This window comes from Emydura macquarii, unplaced genomic scaffold (genome assembly GCF_026122565.2).
Source record: "Emydura macquarii macquarii isolate MOO-44397 ecotype Brisbane River unplaced genomic scaffold, CSIRO-AGI_Emac_v2 contig_973, whole genome shotgun sequence".
Lineage (NCBI taxonomy): Eukaryota > Metazoa > Chordata > Testudines > Chelidae > Emydura > Emydura macquarii.
In genome coordinates this window covers 836,368-858,326 of record NW_027131110.1, presented here as the reverse complement: position 1 = coordinate 858,326, position 21,959 = coordinate 836,368, and the positions used below count along the sequence as shown (strand labels likewise).

The 21,959-nt window shown below is 43.1% G+C and overlaps 1 protein-coding gene across 1 annotated transcript in view; it reads left to right on the top strand.

Moving 5' to 3' along the window:
* Positions 1-21,605, top strand: part of LOC137150566 (KAT8 regulatory NSL complex subunit 1-like) — a 129,321-nt gene extending 107,716 nt beyond the window's left edge. The window contains 9 exon segments of the mRNA XM_067544509.1: positions 2,821-2,985; positions 5,374-5,546; positions 7,810-7,931; positions 9,063-9,136; positions 10,741-10,794; positions 10,797-10,831; positions 14,303-14,415; positions 18,631-18,856; positions 20,513-21,605. Coding sequence (XP_067400610.1) covers positions 2,821-2,985; positions 5,374-5,546; positions 7,810-7,931; positions 9,063-9,136; positions 10,741-10,794; positions 10,797-10,831; positions 14,303-14,415; positions 18,631-18,856; positions 20,513-20,794 — 1,244 coding nt within the window. The 3' untranslated portion in view covers positions 20,795-21,605.
* The last annotated feature ends 354 nt before the right edge of the window (positions 21,606-21,959 follow it).

Genomic DNA, 21,959 nt, shown 5'->3' with positions numbered 1-21,959 from the left:
ATTGCTGGAGCACATGGCAGCATGCATTTACGTAGTCCAGCATGCAAGACTATGCCTCAGCTGGTACAAGCGTAGCTAGCCTGAGTTTACCATCCAGCTTGGGACAACATAGACAGAGTAGTCTCACTCCCCCCTTTGGTGTTAGAAACCTAGATTGATGGTGCAACCTGTGCATTATATGTGCAAAAGTGCCTTTCTTTACACCTTGCCCCACACTGCATCTAGTTATGGACACTTTGGTGATGGGCTGGGGAGCTCACCTACGGGAGTTCTTTAGTCCCTACTTCATATCAACATAAGAGAGCTGAGAGCCATACATCTGGCCCGTCATATCTTCCAAGGTCACCTGGTAGGCAAGCAGGTATTGGTCCTGACAGATAACACAACAGAAATGTTTTATATAAACCTTCCTGGAATTCAGAACACATTGGCCAACAGCCTCAGCAGGTCCTTCCTCAGTCACAAGTGGTTGATCTGCTCGGATGTGTTGAGCAGCATCTTACATCAGTGGGGAGTTCCCCATGTAGGCTTTTTCACCATGAGACTCAACAGGAAGTGTTTGTTCTGTCTGTAGTTCTGCTCCTTTAAGAATCACAGCCTAGGGTCCACCGTGGATGCATTTCTTACCTCATGAGGATAGGTCAACTGTTCTATGCCTTCCCCCCTACTCTGCTCATCCACAAGGACCTGCTGAAGATCAGGCAGGAAAACTCCACTGTGATTCTGATAGCCCTGGTACATCCCTGAAGTACATCTGACCTCATTAGCACTGGTACACCACCATCTTCAACCTTTCAGTGGAAACCCCGATCACTCTACTTTTACTTTTGTACCTGATCACTCAGAAGCATGGCATCTTCCAACATCCCAATCTGCAGTCCCTTCACCTCATGACATGGAAGCTCCACGGCTGAATCCTCTGGAGCAAGCATGCTCTGAATTGGTTAGAGAGGTCCTCCTTGGCAGCAGGAAACCCTCCATGAGGGCCACTTACCTAGCTAAGTGGAAGAGGTTTTCTGTTTGGGCAGCAGAAGGGCATTCTGCCCACATTGATATCCATTCCGACTATCTTGGACTATCTGCTACATCTGGAACAACAAGGTCTATCGGCGTCTTCACCTAAGGTCCACTTGGCAGCCATTTTGGCGTTCCATCCCTGGGTAGAAGGATGCTTGGTCTTCATTAACCTGTTAGTTAGATGTTTTCGGAAGGATCTGTACAGACTGTATCCTCACATTCACCAGCCAGTTCCCCAATGGGACCTTAACCTCGTATTGTCAGGACTGATGGGACCACCCTTTGAGCCCCTGGCAACTTGCTCACAGCTCTATCTTTCCTGGAAGGTGGCCTTCCTGGTAGCCATAACCTTGGCCAGGAGGGTATCTAAGCTCAAGCCACTCATGTCAGAACCCCTCTATACAACTTTCTTCAAGGATAAGATTCAACTTCGTCCTGACCCAGCTTTCCTTCCAAAGGTGTTTTCCCAGTTCCATGTGAACCAGGACAGCTTCCTTCCAGTTTTCTACCCAAAAACCGCACACTAACAGTCAGAAGCATAGACTGCATTCGCTGGATGTCAGGTGTGCCTTGGCCTTTTATATTGAAAGGACCAAACTGTTCAGGAAAACAATTCAGCTCTTTGTAGCAGTATCAGATAGAATGAAAGGACTGCTTGTCTCTTCTCAAAGGATTTTGTCGTGGATTACTTCGTGTATCAGGGTTTGTTATGACTTGGCGAAGTTGCCTGCCCCGGCAATAAAGGCCCATTCCATGAGGGCACAAGCGTCCTCCACAGCATTCCTGACCTAGGTACCGATCCAAGACATTTGTAGAGCAGCAACATGGTCATCCAGTCACACCTTTGCCGTTCACTATGCTATTACCCAGCATGCCAAGACAATGCCACTTTTGGCAGAGCAGTGCTTCAATCTGTGGGATTTTGAACTCTGATCCCTCCTTCTACAGTCTAGCTTGGGACTCACCTATTTGGAATCGACACGAACAAGCACTTGAAGAAGGAAAAATAGTTACTAACCTTCCGTAACTGTTGTTCTTTGAGATGTGTTGCTCATGTCCATTCCAAGACCCACCCGCCTACACATCTGTTGGAGTCAGCCAGCAAGAAGGAACTGAAGAGGCAGAAGGTTGGCAGGGCCTTTTATACGGCACCATGAGGGCGTGACTCCAGAGAGCATTAGAACTGACCCTATGGGTACCACTGAGAAAAAGCCTTCCAGCAAACTGTTCATGCAGTGTGCACACACCTGGAATGGATATGAGCAACACATCTCAGAGAACAACAATTAGAAATGGTTAGTAACTTTTTTTCAGAGATGCTTGATGTTAATTTCTGTTATATCTTGTCATACTTGCTTTTTACAGTAAGTACGGAGAGGTAATAGGAGATGAAAATATGAGAAGCCTTTGTTAAAGATCTCAGATAACGACACAAGCCTGTGTCAAGAAATGATAGTGTAGTTGGAAATGGCTTAGGCCAGCACAGTCTGAGTGTTGGGGAGGTAATGCAGGATGCCAAATTCTGCGAGCTGGATTGTCCCGACCAACTGCTTTGTTGCAGGGAGGATATTTTTTTGCGCCACTATCATGCTGAATTTCCTGTATCATATCATCCATGACAAAGGGCTGTAAGATTAAAAAGGGACAGGATTTGTAATTGCTTAGCTGCAAGTGTGATTTTGTTGTGTATAGAATTTAACAGTACTGGCAGGTGCTAATTACAAATTGTCTGTACAATTCTGGTGTTTGTGTAGAGAGAGAGGATTCATGTATATTAGAATAACCTGTTGTCTTTATTTTCAGGCAAGCCTCTTCATTTGCACTTTGATACCTTACTAAGAGAGGAGAGGCAGCATAGACTGAGCCATAAGCTCAAGGCTCTGAAGATGTCCCATTTTGGAAAGAAGCCACAAGATCTAACCAGCAACGTTTTCCCAAAGCTAGGCTTGTCTCCTCTCTCTGCATCCAGTAAGTTCAGCTGAGATGGGTGTAAACTTACATGTAGGCTTTAACAGGTGACCAACGTGCAACCCTACAATGTGGCCTCCGGTTCCAGTCATTCCTGGAGAAAGTAGCAATAAACTCAGACCATAAATGCCAGGTGATTGGCTTTGGCATCTTGCAAATTGCAGAAGTTCTGACCACCTCAAAGGAAAGTCTAGATGCCTGTTTCTGGGTTAAATGACCAAATAAATGGCTACTGCAGAAACCCAGGCAGTGTGGTGGAGAATGAACCAATAAGCCAATCGAAGAGAAACTTTTTGATTCTTTTGTGTTAAATCAAAGCAGGTGTGTATCCATCTGCCAAGAGTGCCTGGCAAATCCCTGCCAAATATTTCTGTTGTGTTCAAAGCTGCCATTGTTGGTCTTCACTGTGTCCTCTTGTACTCTTTTCTGTTTTTCTAGGCTCCTGTTTCTTTTAGCCCACTAAAGTGCAGGATATTAAAATTATCCTTAGAAGTTCTTAGGAAAGTTAACAGAAGCACCCAAGACTATAAACCAGTTCCATGTTAGAAAGAATGAAACCCCAGTTATAGCATCCCACCATTGTGTGAGGTACCATGGTGGGTGTTTAAATGTGTTTTTAAAAAAGTGTATTTTCTTATACTCAGTACTTTCAGAAAGCAGCGGGCGTAGTGTGCAGCCTGCGAGCCAAACATACCCATGGAGTTCTTATAATGGGACCCACAACTGCTGACTCTGACGTGCTTATTTGTTTTGTAGTTGTTATGAATTATCATAACTAAACCTGAGAGAATTTAAAGAAAATACTTTTATGCTGAAAATACAGATGGGTACCAGGCAGTGTGGTATTTGGCATTTGGTGCACATCCCAGATGCATTTAGCTTTGTGCCTTCAGCTATATGAAAAGGGAAGCAGTATACGCATTGTCTTAACAATAGTTAATTAACCTAACTGTTATTTCCAGTCTCAATTTGTTTCTCTCTGAGAGAGGAGGTTACTTGCAAAGACTATAGATGTCACCTATCCAATAGTTGGAGGAGGCATTGAGTAGAGAATGGCATGCTGTTAGTACTGAAGTGACTCTCCTTTCCAGGTGTAAGAAGCCTGCTAAAGAAGGCAAACTGTTACATTTTAATATAAACTACATATCTTGCATCCTGCGTCAGTTTCCATGGTTTTACTGTGTGCTTTAGAATAGCTGCTGAAATATTCTGGTTTTGGTTCCTTCTGCTCAGGGATTAATTCTGGCTTTTCTCCAGTGGTTTCAGATAGAGCCTTTCTTTTATGTAGCAAATGCTACTCTTGATAGCAGTGCACATCCAGTGGTTTTTCTGATAATTCACTTCCTTCAATTAATGTTTGAGAGGACACACCAGTCTTTCCATACAGTTTCATTTGGATATTATGGTATTCTTCACTTCCTGTCCTAAAACTGTATAATGTGGTTGAGATAATTTGATCAGTTGCTGCATTTCACAGCAAAGGGAGGCTGCATTTCAGTGGTGGGTGAAAAGATCTTTATATATCATTTCCTCTTCTCATAGTGGTATCATGGGGCTTAATTGTGGTCGTTGATAGTGTTTTGAGCTCTTTGAATGGAAGGAGCTATGGTAAGAGACAGCACAAGCTGATTGGTGCTTTACAAAACACAGAAATAAATACTGTCCTTGTCCTGAAGAGCATATGATCTAAGACTGATAGAAAGGAGGCTGCATTATGGGAGAATCGTTCAGAGAGGTGGTTGTTAGTTTATTACTTATGGGCCTCACAGAAGTGGACCTTTAGGGAGGTTTTGAATGAAGAAGAGAGGGTGGCAGTTTGGCAAATTAGGATTGGGAGGTTGCTTCATTTATAGGGGACAGCAGGGAAAAATGCAAGCAACAAGTGGGAGAAGGAAAAATTAGTTCATTGACACATGCAAGGTAGGGGAGATACAGTTAGAGATGAGGTCTGAAATGAAGGTCTGAATGGTATTGTACAGGATTTTGAAGGGAAGGATAAATTGTCTTAAAATTAATGTGATACCCAAAAAGGATTGATTCAAAGATGGGGCTTGTGATCAGTTCAACGTATCAGAAAGATATTTGTGGCCACGTTTTGGACACACTGGACAAGAGCGTACTGTTTTTGATAGTTATAGTAATCGCAAACACCCAGCAAAGGTAAATTCCACAGGTAATATGTTTAATTCTGTGCAGTGCTGATGATTTCACTTAAGGTTTCTGACTTGTAGATTTTACCCCATTCTCTTTGATTTTAGCGTTTGTTCCACAATGCAGACTGCATTCCCCAGCTGGGTTATGGTGGACTGACAGATAGGAGCAGCAATGACTTATGAACAAGTTACTCTAACTTTACTTGGGTTCTCTGTTCATGTGTTTTATTAACAGGTTCATTGTTTAAAGGGGAAAGGCAACTTAAAGGAACAGACAATCCCAGCTTGTTTGTTTCCAGTCCTCAGATACATAAACATAGTCCTTTGATGCACCACCTACCATCTTTGTACCTAGAAACTCCAACCCCATCTTCCAGCCAGTTTCCTTCCACTGGTAATTCAACAATGGTGAGTCACAACATAATTTCTGTCAAACCTAAAAAAGGAAGCAGCTTTTTAATGCAGCTGGCAAACATCTGCATTGCTGGACATTGCCAATGGATGCTAGGCTTATTATGGACATCCCATGCCAGAGCTATGGGAATCCTTGCCTGCCAGTAGGCTGCAGGGACAGCCTGGAAGTGCCTTCATTAAAAAGATCTTGGCATTAAACAGAGAGTAGCAACTACTTGCTTAGGTTCTCTTAGCCAGTACCCAAAGTGGCCAGGGTGCTACCATCAGGGCCAGCATATGTGGTCTATAAATTTGATACTAAGTATACACTATCAAGAAAGACAAATGCAAAGTACTTCACTTAGGAAGGAAAAATTGAATGCACAGCTACAACATTGGGTATAACTGGCAAGGTGGTAATACTGCTGGAAAGGATATGGGCATTATGGTGGATCACAAATTGAATATGCGTCAACAATGTCATGCAGCTCCGAAAAAAGCAAATATGATTCTGGGTTGTATTAACAGGAGTCTTGTATGTAAGATACAGGTGTTAATTCACCTGCTCTACTCAGCACAGGTGAGGCCTCAGCTGGAGCACTATGTCCAATTCTAGGCACCATATTTTAGGAAATGTGAACAAATTGGAGAGTCCAAATAAGAGCAACAAAAATGAAAAAGGTGTAAAAAACCTGACCTATGAGGAAAGGTTAAAAAAATGGAGGATGTTTAGTCTTGAGAAAAGACAACTGAGGGGGGACCTGGTAAGTCTTCAAATATGTTAACGGCTGCCATAAAGCGGTCTGTGATCAATTGTTCTGCATACCCACTGAAGGTATGACAAGAAGTAATGGGTTTATCTGCAACAAGGGAGATTTAGGTTAGATTGTAGGAGAAGCTTCTATAAGGGTAATTAAGCTATGGAATAGGTTTTCAAGGAACATTGTGGAATCCCCACAATTGGAGGTTTTTAAGAACAGGACAAACAGTCTTGACTGAAGCAGATGGAGCAGTCCCAAAGCAGAATGGCTTTTCTGTTACCCAGATAGGTTCAACAGGGGTGGCCCTTCTCCATCCTTTGTTGGGTCTGCTCCAAAACACGCTCGTGCTTCACTGCTATATCCAAAGTATTTCTAGATGATTCCTCACAGAGTCTACTGGCGCTGTCAGCTTACTTGCTTGAAGCCCTGTTACCAGAAGCTGTCCGTCTTTCTGGCCCCACATTCTATAGGTAACTCCACTGTGAATGTCAGAGGGAAAAAGTTTCCTGATTCACCACCCAGCTGCAATTGTCTAGGGGTAGAGTTGAAAGTGGGGCTTGTTAGCCTTGCCTGCTCTGGAGTGGCACATTCTCTTCAGAAGCTTCCTGGACCAAATTTGAAAGTATGTTATGAACAAGTCTTCCCATCTGGGTATCAAAGGTTTTTACACTGTGCTCATCACTATGCTGTCCAAGGACCCTAACTTTTGGCTTCTACTGACTTAAAGTATGTCTACACTGTTTTTAAAAAACCCAAAAACCTGTAGCAGTGAGTCTCACAGCCCAGATCAATTGACTCAGCCTCATACTTTAGGGCTAAAAATAGCAATAGAGATGTTTCCGCTCAGGCTTTGAAACCTAATGAGAGGGGAGGGCCTCAGAGCTTGAGCTTCAGCCCAGATAGGAACATCTACACTACTACTTTTAGCCCTGTAGCATGCGTCCCACAAGCCTGACTCAGTTGACCCAGGTTCTGAGACTTGAGGCTTCCAGGGGTTTTTTTTTTTTGGTTTTTTTTTTTTGCATCATAGACATACCTTCAGTCTGGTTTTGAACTCTTCACCTAGAACTGCAAAGCCCCTTGTTCCACGCTGATGTATGGGGACTTCCAAAAACCTGATTTACAGGTAGAGGAAAACCTTAGTTTTTCAGGCTCAAACGCAAATTCTAGTGGAGGGAGGAGACTTGCTTAGCTAAGAATAATTGAGTAATAAATAATACTTTATAAATATTAGGATTGGCAACACCAACATAAGGTAGGTAAATGTGCCCACTTCAGAGAATAATAAATTGAGCCATAGGGTTTGCTTGATGTGGCCAAATTATCACAGCAGATTGGTGGAAGAACGGGGAAAAAAACAAGGAATCCTACTTACACTGCTACTCTAAACACTAGATAACGTCACCTCCTGTTCTGGAGAAGTTGCTTTCTTCCATGATATGATTTAAATGTTCTTTTGTGTTGACACTAATGCTCTGTCTTGCTTTTTTCCCCTTCCATTCTGCATATGGTTTCAGCAGTCCTCAAAGAAGAGAAAAGTGGAATGTTCCTATGACATCAATAACATTGTGATCCCAATGTCGATGGCGGCAGCCACTCGAGTGGAGAAGCTGCAGTACAAAGAGATTCTAACACCAAGGTATCTGCAGATGAGAAAGTATTAGAATTCCCTTTTTGTTCTGTGTAGGCTGGTGTTGTTTTGACTGAAAAGGGAAAGCTATTTCTCTTTTGCTAAGGCTCTATCTTTCATGAAGAAACTACAGTAACTTAAATTAAGACATTATAGCTTTTTTAAAAAAACCCTAATAATCAGAAAGAATGCAGTTTGCCACCTCAAAGGGAATTTCATTAGCTGAATGGCAGCATTGCCAACTAGCACATGGCAGTAGTGTTTGCTCTGGGTAAATGCTTCCCAGCTTATGGCTGAAAAAATCCCGGACATGAAATAGGTTAGCAAAGGAAATTAGTCTCTTGTTCAGTTGTTGGCACATATCATTGTTGAAATATTAGCAGATCAGGCAAAGAGCTTTGAACTGTATGAATGCTTCGGGGATATAGTTCCTAGTTGCAGAAAGATTGAAATAGTAGAGATACTGTTAGAGATTAGGAATGAGGACTGTTGGAAGAGTTGTGCAGTACTGCATGCAGTTTCTGCATATCCTATTTCCTGGTTCCGATTACTATTACAATTATTTATTCATCATCCAGTGTGCTATGCATCTCAGACTTGTAGTGAGAGATCCCTGCCCCTTGGAATCTAAGTAGACAAAATACAGACAAGTCTTTTATGTAAAAGAGAGAGAGAAAGTGATTGCTCATGGTTGATGAGATGATCGTTAGTTCCACAGTTGCTTGTTGTTCACTTTCATGAGCCCTACAATTTTTGCCTTCCTTCAATGCCTGTCAAAACAGAGACCAATGAGATTGGATTTATCAGGCTTCTATTGTCACATCGCTGGCTGTGCATACATGATCAATCTAAATTTATGGCTTCTAGGAGCTCTGCAAGATAAGTGATATGATGCTTGTATGTGTGTGTCTACAAGGAAACTTTGCCAGTAAATCTAATCACCATTCAGCTGTTTTGACATTGCTTTTGTATGACTCTCTAACCCATTCTTGAGTATGTGCCTTTGGCCTACTGCCTAGCAGCTGAGGAGGGGAAGTAACTATGAGGCCAGGTCTTGGCCCTGGGTCTTAGCCAAGAGGGTTCTTAGCCAAGAGGCAGTGAGCGCAGAATTGTCCTGACATTGAATGTTCTTTCCTGCAGCTGGAGAGTGGTAGAGCCCAAAGAGCTGGAGCCGTTGGATCAGATGGACTCTGAGGTGAGACAAAATCTACCTTGTCTCACTGTTTCTGGTCTCAAGCACTGTTTATGTTGACAAATGAAATCTGTCTTTAGAAGCAGCAGCCATCCTGAAAACGTGTGATTGGCACATTTTATAATTAGAAGAAGTAAAGATTGAGTGAAAAATGCTGAGCCTGCAGGCTTACTAAGCAAAGTCTGTGGCAAATGTTGTTCAGCCACAGCGTGCAGCTTAATCAATGAATCTTCGATATATGCATGAGGGTCAAAGAATGCCACTGTCAAGAACATAACCTAGACATGGATGGTTGTGCCTACTGGTCTGAGCCATGAGGGTGGCCGGGCCTGGTGGTTAGAGCTGAGCCAAGAATCAGGGCACCCCAAGACACACAGGCACATAGCTGAGGTCAGAACCAATGGGTGAGCCAAAGATGCAGTTGAGAACCGAAGCTGGGGGTCAGAGCCAGGGATGTCAGGGACAGAGTAGAACAGGAACTGGAGCAGACTGGGCAGGAGCAGACACATGATACAGGAAGCAGGATCAAGCACAGCTGCTGCGTGGGATGCATTGAGCAGCCAGCAAGCTCTGGCTATTTCTGGGTCAGGCAATAGCTTAGCCCCATCCCTTCACCAATCAGGAAGTGCAGTCAATCAGGTAGGCACATGCCCCCAAGGGCACTTTCTAGGGGTCTTATAGCCTACTTTTTCTGGATTATTCTAGTGAAAAGCGTGTATGAGTTCCAGAGCACAGACATTTCCTTCTGGTTCCCAAAACCATTTTTCTGGGCCATAACCCTCCCAGTCCACCAAGTTATAAAATTGACCTCAGATTTGTTTAGAATACAGGATTTCTCAGACTTCGTATTCTTCCTGACCCTGGACCCTCAGGGGAGTGGGCTGTGGAGCAGAGCGGCTGGAAAAGGGTTTGTTTAGGGCTTCAGGGAGGGATACATGAAAAATCAGGTGGACTTTTAGGGTTTCAGGCAGCTGGAGTCGGGTTGACTTGTTCAGCCATCTTGAATGGACTCAGGTATTGATGATCTGATTTGGCAGATGGGCAGTAGGATTTGAGATGTTTAGAAGATAGCCAGACCTTATTACCCACTCTTAGTGTATGTACAACTTGATGATCTTGGTTAGCATGGCGTTTATAAGTTTCCTTGGTGGCTTCCAGATGCTCCGTAAGCTCCTGGTGAAGGTAGGTAACCAGATCTATTGCAACAAGAACTTGCGAGTCTGCAGAGGCAGCTAGAGGGAAATGAGAGTGAAAGCCATAATTGGCCAAAGAAATGGGTTGTTGTGATGGAGACATGGACAAAGTTATTGTAAGCGAATTCAGCATATGGCAGGACAGTGACCAGTCATCTTGGCGATAGATAAGGACGCATCAAAAGTTGCTTGAGGATTTGATTTACTTGCCCCATCTTCCCGTTGGTCTGTGGGTGGTAGGCTGATGAGGTGAAGAGCTCAGTTCCTTTATGTTTACAGAGTTTGTATGAGAACCAGGAAGTGAACTGTGGGCCCGAATCAGACACTATTCCGACTGGCAATCCGTGGAGCCAAAAAACATGGTTTAGGAAAATGCAGGCTGTTTCCTGAGTGGTGGGGAGAGAGCAAAATGAAATAAAATGCACCATCTTAGTGAAAAGATCAATGGCTACTAGGATGACTGTGCAACCTTGGGAAAGAGGGAGCTCTAAAGAAGTCCTTTGAGACCATGGACCAGCGTTGAAGTGTGTTGGGGAAAGACTGGAATAGTCCGAGCATCTTAACACGTGTGTACTTGCTCTGACAGCATAGGTCACAGAAGCTGATGTATTTCTTCATGTCAGTACACATCCCTGGCCACCAGAAACTTTGTACCTCCAAGTCCTGAATTTTATGGTGGCACCTGCTGTGTCAGGGCACATACTTAACATTTCAAGTATGGGCCAACCATCCAGAATGTAATAGTGCTTTTAAAATATAGTGGACCATTGTGCAAATGGAAGCCTGAACTGAATGGTGCATTGGGGGTATCAAGGCTGTGACAGATTTTGGCTGCTTGCAGTGGAGCCTGAATAAGGAATTGAGTGGAGCCTGAATAATGGATGCTAAATCCTGGGCTGTGGTTCTACCAACAAACTTTGATGGTCATAGTACAGTGTTTTGGGAGCCCTGCCTGGTACGGCATATTCATCCTTGTGGAAAGGGCTATCTGTTTTTGCTTTTCGTGATGCAGTGCAGTAGGTAATAATGAAATCTAATCTGGCAAAGAAAAGAGGGCAGATGTCACCACATCAGAGTTATGATTACCCCATGCTCCCTCTCAGAGGACTGAAACGTCAGATGTTCCAAGAATAACTCCACGAGAATTTCCAGAAGGGGTTTATTTGTCCTTCTACCTTTCCATTGGGGGGTTCCAGTCTTTTTTGTGATGAAAAAAGATGTCTCCCTGCGCCCCAGTGTTGATTACTGGGCTTTGAATGGTGTGACCGTTTGAATTGTAGGGATCAGGCATGGTGTGCTTTACATCAAGATTATGCTGCCAGTTATGTCTCCCAAGGCTGGTATCAGACCCAAACCCTCTCGTGATGCAGATGCTGAAGAAGGGAATTCAACGATAGCTGCCACCCTCTCCATCACCATCTCACCTGTTTTGGGTATTCCTGAGAAATATTGAGACACCATGCCTGATCCCTACTGGATGTGCAGGTCATGGGCAACCAGCCAAAGAATTATGAGAATGATGGGGGAATGAGCAGCACAGATCAGTTCAAATTGCAGAACCTCCTGGTGGCCTGGAGTGTGGTCAGAGTAAGCAGAGTCATCTGGTGAATAACAGGGCCAGAGAAGAGGGGGGATCCATCAATGGATTCTATCAAATCAGGGATGCTGTTACATTGAGTGGGAATGTTATGGGTCCATGTAAAATTTAGGTCCATGAAGTAATTGGGGGCCTGAGTCCACCAGTGCCCTCAGCTAAACCTCAGACATGGCAGAATGTTATAGCCACAGCGGAAGTTGGAGGGCAATGGCTCACTGGCCAACAGCAGCCAGGGTTCTGATTGACATAAAGGGCTTTCTCCACTGGAGCAGGACACAAGTCTTACTGAGGCACCACTACGTGCAGTGCCTGGGTTTCCCACAACATAAGCATAAATCTAGAGCTCATTGCAGGTTCCTTTCTGTATTGTCAAGGCAATGTAGAATCTCTTCAGCCTGTGGGGGTCGAAAACTGGTCTCCTTTTCTAGTTGTTGTTTGACCAAATGATTGTCAATGCTGATGCACAGCCTGACCAGAGCACCTAGGTCAGACAGGTCATCCTTGATTTCATCATTAAAGCCATGCTGGAAAAGGTGGAGCAGTGCTGTTCTGCACCGCTTCATTCCATCTAGTGTCAGCCACTAAACGCTGGAATTCCATGGCGAATCTGGCAACTGGTCTGTTCCCCAGCACTGGTTCCAAACCGCCTTCAGCAGACCATGTACAATTCAGGTCATCGAAAACAACTGCCATGAACGAATTCCTCAAGCTGTCCTAGCAAGGGGCTGAAAGTCTCCAGGAGGGGGGACTTCCAGGCCAGGGCCTTCCCAATTAACAGGCTAATAATGAGCCCCTCTCAGGTCTAGTTAGTGGGAAATGACAGGGGTCATAGTGAGAACAGGAGGTGGCACTGATTCAGGAAGCTGCAAAACTTCCCACAGTCACTGGTCAGTTGGTCAGAGCCATGGGGGTGAACAGGCCTGGAGGTTAGAGATGAACCAAGAATGACTGGACATCTAAGGGCATACTCAAAAGCAAAGCCGAGGTCAGAGTCAGGGATCAGAAGCTGAATGCTAGAGCCAATGGGTGAGCTGGAGACATGGTCAGGAAGCAGAGCCAGGGATGGAGAAGGGCAGGAACTGGAGCAGGCACAGGAGCAGGCTGGGGAGGAGCAGGCATGGAAAGCAGGATCAAATGCAGCTGCAGGGTGGTATGCATTAAGCAGCCATCAAGCTCTGGCTGCTGCTGGGTCAAGTAATAGCTTTTAGCCCCACACCTCCACCAATCAGGAAGTGCAGTCAATGAGGCAGCCCCTGCCAGGATCACCTATGCTCATTGTGTTGCTAGAAGACTGATCCTGTTGTGACTGGCTCCCTCACATCTGCATCAGCTATTATGAAAAAGCATTCATTGGGTTACCTCGCTCTACAAGTAGTAGCCACAGCAAATCCTTGAGTGGTGCTTTAATGTTCTTGGCATCCGTTCACATGATCTATATAATAGAGGCTTTGTTTGTCTCAGAGAATAGCCTGATACACAAACATGAACTTCAAATTCAGTGGCTCATGAAAAGTACGACTGAGTTAGTGATTTAAAACTGTTATGGGAAGATATTGCATACCTCAGCAACCATAAAGGATGTGATTGCATGGTACTGCTCAATGTTGGAAAGTCTCAACTACCATCACAGTAAGCTTATTCAGTAAGAGAAATCATGTTGAGTTGTTCTAGTAGATTGCTGTGATCTACAGAGAACAAACTGTGAAGGAAACTTTTCTATGGTTACGTGAAAGAAATGTCTTTATATGTTTATAGACACACATAGTATAACAGCATGAACAGATGTCTGATCTCCCAACATTCAGAATCCAATTATCTAAATTAATAGGTAAGTCAGACACAGCAGATTGTGATTTTGACCAGCCAAATCTGAAGCAAAGATCAAACCTGTGTTAACTTAATCCTATGTGAATTGACTTCCATTTGGAAACCATTTTAAAAGGGCTTGTGTAACATTCATCCATACATAAAATGATTCACTCATGAGAAAACATTTTTAACATACAAAGCAGGTTTCTTTTCTGATCTTACTCTTCATATCACTCCTGTATGTTGTCGACCTATGAGTGTCTTTTCCAGAGGAATGTACAATGCTTGATCCACCACTGAGAACTCTAAAGCTAGTTTATTGTTGAAGAACCCTTGTGTGCAATTTAATCTCTTTCCCTTTTCCAGTCTATTTAGGCTTACCATTTTTTCAGGAACTCAGCGGGGTGAAACAGAGAGACTATGGTTTCTCCAGAATCTTTTCAATGGTCATTGCTATCTGCAGAGTTCAGTGGTACAGAATCATGAGTTTCTCCTACTTTGTACTTGACCAAACAACAGTGTTTCTCTGCAGACAGAATTTCATCTCTTGAATATTTAAAAGGAAAACCAGCTTTGTTTTTTTTCCTAGTTGGAAGACACTTCTGATGAGACCTATTTGAACCATCACACCAAGTATGAGGAGCTTGAACGAGCCCGATGGGATTCATGGGCAGCAGTTGTTTCCCACAAGCGAGGAAGCAGGTATCAATTTCTCATTAACATTATGTAGCAAGGCATGGAAGCAAGAATCTTTATTTCCTCTTCATGTTAAACTAAAGCAGAGATCCTGCCTGGGGATTTTCACATTCTGGGGTGCAGTCCAGACCAGTGAGGTCTTATGTTGTTGTAAAAACACTTTGCTGTTGTAGCTACCAACCTGATGTGTTCTACATCGATCAGCCCTCTCCTGGACAGTTCAGATATTAAAAGTACATTGCCCCTGTAAATGGTTAATATTCAACAGTTTGCTACTTTAAATGGAGTTATCAAACAGTTCAGTTTAAACACAGCACTGAATTTGTTTAGATTTAAAAATAAAGTAAGTTTTTTAACAAAAGAAGATAAGATTTTAAGTGGATTCAGGTACCAAGCATTAAAGTCAGAAATGGTTACGAGAGAAACGAAGACAGAACGCTTTCTAGTAGCTAAAATTTAACAAGCTAGACTTGGGTCAAGATAAAATCCTTACAACATTTTCCCAGCAACATGGCTGACTAAATTCTCAAGTCAGGATTTCCACCTGAAGTCAAAGGGCTGGTTCCTTTGTCGTCTTAAGTGAAAGAGAGAGAGAGCTTAGGGTTTTCTGCCCCTTTATTTTATAGTCCAGTTAACCTTTGAAGTGGGTTCTTCTGAAGGTTACCCTTCAAAGCAGTGTTTATTCAAACAGTAAAGAAGGTGACATGGCGTCTGGTGGTGAAGGAGGCTCTTGTCTCCTGCCGTCTCCTCTCCCTGCTGCCTCAAGGGCCCTGTTTACAATTTATATGTAAATTGAGGTAAACACACATTTCTTTATTCAGGATATTTCTGCCTGGGCAGGGCTTTGTCGTTTTGAATATAGCCTAAGAACATCATACAGGGGGATTTATAATTTTACATATAATGTTGCCACATGCATTTCACCATGATATTATTGACCAGTGAGTTACTAGTTTTCAAATGATACCTCACAAGGCATATGTTGTACAAAGATTATTACAACAGTATCTAGTGTGTGAATACAGGAGTGCTTTCGGTCACAGGGGTCCAAGGCATTTGACCTAATACTACAGGACATTGATTTTTTTTAAATTGTATTATATGTACACGTTACACATTAGGTGGATTAAAAACTGGCTCGCTGATGCATCGCAAAACATAGTAGTTAATTATTAATTAAATATCAATGGTCAAGACTGTTTCTAGCAGGGGGTCCCTATTTTAAATGCTATTTAACGTTTTTATCAATGATTTAGACAAAATTAAATTTTTTATAAAGTTTTCAGGTGACTCAAAGTTTGATAGGGTGGAAAATAATGAGAACAGGTGACTGTTACCGAGTGAGAGGAATCACTAATAACATTCATACAGAATTCATTTTAATAAGTCAAATACAAGGTAATGCATCTGAGAACAAAGAATGCAGGTTCTATCTACAGGATGGGAAACTCTGCCATGACTCAGAGGAGGACTATGGGTCATCATAGATGACCTTATCATGAGCTTTCACTCCAATGCTATGGCAAAAAGGGTGCAGTCCTTGGGTGTATAAAACAGGACTATCAAGTAGAAGTAGAAAAGTGACCTTGCCTCTTATACACTGCATTGATGAAACTGCTACTAGGATACTGAGTTCAGTTCTGGTGTCCAGACTTTAAGAAGGATGTGGAAATACTGCAGAGAGTTCAAAGAAGAGTCAGCAAATGATCAGGAGACTGGAAAGTAAGGCTTCTCAGTTTATCAAAAAGAAGATTGAAAGATGACATGATCACTTTGTTTAGGCACTTACATGTGGACAAGAGATCTGATAGTGGGGGACTTTTCAACCTTGCTGACAAAGGTAACGAGCCAGTGGCTGGAAGTTGAACAAATTCAACCTTGAAATAAGATGTAATTTCCTAGCACTGAGGGTGATTAAACATTGGAACAGCTTACAAGGTGATGTGGTGGTCTTCCCATTGCTTGGAATCTGTAAGGTGAAATCAAATACCTTTCTAAAATATATGCTTTAATGCATCTTCTGGGAGGACGGGGATGGCAGAGGGAGAAGAAGTTGTGTCAGGCTGGGGGTCCCTTTGGGCCTTGGAGTCTAGGATTCCCAACAGTCCCCTTCCTTCATGCACCATGGGGAGAACAGGATTGTCTGCATTGCTCCATCATACTCGTTGCAGCTCTGCATTAAGACAATGAGTATAATCAAATCTTGTGCCTCAGTGCATCAGCTGGTCACCTGCAGGGATCAGGAAAGAATTTTTTCCCCAGTGCGATATTCCCGGGGGTTTGGGGCAGAAGCATCAGATTGGCCACAGCTAGAGATGGGACACCAGGCAGGGTGGATCAGTGCTCTGTGGTGATGCAGAGAATTCTGTTTTAGATGCCTACTGGTGTCTTGCTCACAAGTTCAGGGTCTAACTGATTGATTGCCAGATGTGGAGTCAAGAAGGAATTTCCCTTCAGGACAGATTGGCAGGGACAATGGGATTTTTCACTTTTCTCTGCAGCGTGGGGCATGGATTGTCTGTTGGAAAGCTCTGGTCAGATATCTAATCAATTCCCTGCCATTGCTGGGGCCTCAGGCATTGGTGGCACCTTAGTCTCCTGGTCTCTGCCTGTGGCACAACAGTTTAGTTTCTTGAGAGCTCTATAGTAGTATTTGAGTGAAATCTAATGGCCTGCGATATAAAGAGGTCAGACTAGGTGATATAACTGTCCCTTCTGGCATTAAACACTGTGAAACTATGGAAGTTCATTGTAAACAAAGAAATCCTAGGCTGCTGACGACGTGGATCACATAACCAGTCTGCTGTGCCAACAAAGTGTCAATGAAATGTACATAGGATAGGGCCAGCTCACCAGGATAGTGACAGAACACATTATCATGCCACATGAGAAATTAGTTTCATGCTAAGTTTGGGCCCTCATGTCTCTTACTAGGAAGTAGTAAGTTAATGCAAACTCCATGTCCTTTTTCCAAATTACATTCCTCTAATTTAGTTAGGAGTGGAGTTGACAGATTTCAAACATGGGAATTTCTTCCGGCTCTCCTGGGTTAGACAGCAGGTCGTAATAACACAGTAGAAAGAAGAGGAATTTGGAAACTTGGAGCGGTGGGGGGCACAATGAACATACGTCAGGGCCTGTGGAGGAGCTGAAAGGATTTCAAAGAAAAAAGATGTGTGCAGTCAGAAATAGGAGGCAGTATAATTTCCAACTATAGCAGTCTGTCTTCCTCTGTGCTTAGTAATAGATGGTCTGTATTATTTTGTCTCAGATTCCCCAAAGTCTCCTCATCTGAAAAAACAGCTAATCTTAAAACTCACCATCACCAAAGCTAGCAGAAATTGCCCCCCAAAATTGTGAGCTATTGTAGCAGATGATGGGGGAGAAGCTGCAATTCAGGTACAAAGCACTAATTGCTGGAGACCATGATCAGCTCCTTGAATAAAGGAGTGATACAATGATTATGTCCAGACTTTTCTCAGTTTTTTGACTCACATTTGCAGTGACTTACTTTTACGTGGGTTCCACGTTAGTAACTAGTTATGCTCCTGTGTCTCATAAAGCCAGAAGGGACCATCATGATCATCTATTCTGACCTGCTGCACATGGCACACCACAGAACCTCATCCACCCACTCTTGAAATAGACCCATAACCTCTGGCTGAGTTACTGAAGTCCTCAAATCTTGATTTAAATACTTCAAGTTATAGAGAATCCACCACTTATTCTAGTTCAAAGCAGCAAGTGACACATGCCCCACATGGCAGAGGAAGGCAAAAAAACACCACCCAATCTGACCTTGAGGAAAATTCCTTCCTGACCCGATATGGTGATCAGTTAGATCTTGAGCAAGTGGGCAACATCCACCAGCCTGACACCTGGGAAAGAATTATCTGTAGTAACTCAGAGCCGTCCCTTTCTACTGTCCCATCTCTAATCATTGGAGATATTTGCTAGTAGCAGTCATGGATGGACCATATGCCATTGTAGGCAATCTCATCATTCCATCCCCTATATAAAATAAGCAAGCTCACCCTTAAAACAAGTTATGTTTTTGCCACCACTACACCTCTTGGAATGCTCTTTTACAACTTCACTACTCTAATGGTTAGAAACGTTTGTGTGATTTCAAGCCTAAACTTATTGATGGCCAGTTTATATCCATTTGTTGTTGTGTCAAAATGGACCTTTAACTTAAATAATTTTGTTGTTTATGTCTAGGACCTCCAACAAATTAGATGGTCGATGGACACCTCAGCCACCATTTCCAGATACTGCATTTCATTGCCTTAATGAGCTCCTGTACATGCACTCTTCTACAGAATCTCACAGCCCTGAGCCTTATAACAATCTGCAACCTGTCTCTATAAAAAATAGGACCAGAGCGCTGCTGTCGTGCACTGAAGACACCAAATTCTCCTCAGAAATACTCGAAGAAGTAATACAGGTGAGGAATTACTCTGGGGGTTTCTTTATTGTTAAACTGGCAAAATACTGAAACACTAAGAGCAGCAGCTGGAAACACACGAGTTTCCAGAGATACATACCTATAAAGCCCTCTTCCATCTTTCCGCTGTGCTTATGTGTATTCAGGGCTGAGAGCATGAAACATTTATGCCATCTTGGACTCACTGAGGTTGAGAGTTCTTCATAACTGCTTTTAAAGTTCTTGAGAGACAAAGTAGGTGGTGTAATATCTTTTATGGACCAACTTTGATTTGTGAAAGACAAGCTTTTGAGCACCAGTGAGCTCTTCTTCAGGTCTGTAGAGCTCAAAAGCTTGTCTCTTTCACCAACAGACTTTGGTCCAGTAAAAAATGTTACCTTTCCCACCATGAATCTCTCATACCGTGTGACCAACATTGCTACAATAATACTGGAAAACTTTCAAGTACTTCTCAATTTAAAAGACCCATTTTGAACATAAACCAAAAAACAAACATGAGGATCCCTGTAAAGAAGCAACTCCAAGGTGGTAGTAATGAACCAGAGTGACATGATTTTGGGACTCCCACAGATGGGCATGGTTCACCACGGGTGTGTCCCACTTCAGCACCAGGACTGTAAAGGAGTTCAGTTTTGTGTGGATTTCACAGAATTTCTTTAGAGACTATAAAGCTTTGTATTTGAAACAGAGCACTTTTTCCTGATCCTTCAGTGAAGTCATACTAAATTTGTGACATCACAGTAACGTGTATACACACACATAAATGTGTGTTTTGAAGTATGCTCCAATGCATATGTCCCTTTGTAATAAAGCAGTCGACATTTTCTGCTACCTAAAAAAAAATCTAAAATATCTTAGTGCTAAGTTAAGAACTCCTTACTACCCAGGGGAGGTTTTTTAAGACTCAAGATCAGAGTTAGTTTGTGATCCACTGTCACTGAATTGTAAGAATCATGGCTCCAGAGCTGGATTGGGAATGGAGTAAAGAGCTTTCCATCTCTAAGCCACCAGTTTTATGCATAGTGACTGATAGCTAAGGGACTTGTCCTGTTTGACAGAATTAAGTGGCCTTTGTGAAATGATTGGCCTTGCAGCCCATTCTCATTGGGCAGGCGTTTACCTCACAAGCCACTTCCTTGATTCTTCCCCCTTCTTAGCAGTTTCTGTAGAAAGGTCAAGGACTGAGTGTGCCATAGGGACTGAACTCCCTTCTCACCCTCAGAGATGATCCTTCCAGGGCAGGCATTTTGGTGGGGAAGGTTACAGAATCTTATCACTGCTTTCTGTCAGACCTGTTCTGAGTTATGGGCACTAACTTCACTTTTAAATTGTCTTTGTAGTCATTGGGGTTCTTCAAAGGAGGGAGGTAAGTAGAGCCAGGCAGGTAATAGTCTTGATCCCCACAGGAAAGTGATTAGCTGGGATGAAGAATATAAGTGCAAGCTCACCTGTGACAGTTTCATGCTGCATAACTTCTATTGCTTTTCAAAACCACCTGCATTACTCCAGCACCCTGCTCCAGAGAGAAGAGCTTGAGGTCTAAATTGAAGCATGAAGTCTCCTTGGGGATGTGGGGAGAATGAGTATTGTGTCCTGTAACTGACTAACTCTAGGTTTTCTGTGCCTATCCTTTCCCTCTCCACATCACTCTCACAGAGTGTAGAATCTTGGGAACCCCGAACATTTCCCCTTTCAGACACAGCATATCAAGCTCTTCTGGACCAGCCAAGTGAAGATGGATGCAAGCAGACAGCAGACTTTCAACGGTGGGATTCTGGCAACAAGCAGGGCATCAGGACTAACAGTATAGACTCTAGCATATCTAACTCCAGAGAGTCAAGTGTTTCAGATATGGATCTGGAAACAGACGGCAACAAAAGCTTAGAGGTGTTCACAGACCAGCAATGCTTCCCAGGAAGGCCATTCAACAACAGATGAACACCTGATTTATCTGATGTGTATGTTAGACACACACTCATACTTTATTTCAGAATCAAAAGCTTGGCTGATGAGCTGCCTCAGTAGAGCACGGGCAGTGAATGGTGCTGCCATGCATGAGACCTAGGTTCAGAAGCAGATTTGGGGCTCACACTTCCCCAGATTGGGAAAGGTTGGGCACACTGTGCAGAAGTAAGGTGCTGGACCTCTGAGAGGACCGTGCTGTCCAGAAAAACCAACTTCTGGTTGACTCTGGAGAAAAGGGATCAGTTGGCCTTGCTGGCAAGAAGGTTAGGTGCTGTTACAGTTGCAGCAGCCCAGGATAATGCAAAGAGAGATGGGGTTAAAAAACAAAAAGGATGAAAATGCAACAAAGAGGAAATCAAATTGGCTGTTCTAACTTTGTGTTTGATATTCAAACATCTGTACCTTCAAAGGGTACCCACTGGCTGAACATCCAGTCTTAAGTGGCTTTTTGTCTACTGTGTTATGGTGGAGAAGGAAAAAGAATAGATTTCCAAGAGATTGTGCAAATTCGCACTCTCAGATCAGCAACTGATAAACACCTGAAAATGCATGGAGAAGTCTAATGGTGAACTAGGTGTATGCACCAAACACCTGAGGGGAAGGAAAGAGAGGGCTTGTTAAAGCAGCTTTCCCCCGACAGTGCTGCATGGCTTTTATTTTTAAATGCAGATTTGAAAGCAAATCCTTTCTTGTCCATCTTGAGTATGTGAAAAGCAGGTTCCCTTGGCCTTGCACAAATTAAGTTTGTATCAGTTGCCTTCAAATAAACGACAAATGATTTTCATGCTGTGGATATTTTCTTTTATTTAGTGTATATTCCCACTGTAACAAAGCTGTCCGGATGAATGGAGATTAATCTCTGACTTGTTCATGACTTTATCTCAGTTGCCATCTATATTGAGATCTCTATCATGGATCTCAGCTGGCAAGCCACTACAGAGCAAAACTACTAGAGAAAGAAAATATCATGGATTCATTGCATAGAGGGCACACAGCTCCCACTGTCAGAGGGCAGGAAGGGTGTTGAGCCATTTTTGGGGAGCCCTTTTGGAAAATGATGGGTCAGAAAGCTGCCCTTCAAGAACATGTAATACTTTTTAATACCAGTATTTAGAAAGAGAACTTGAAAATGTGTTAC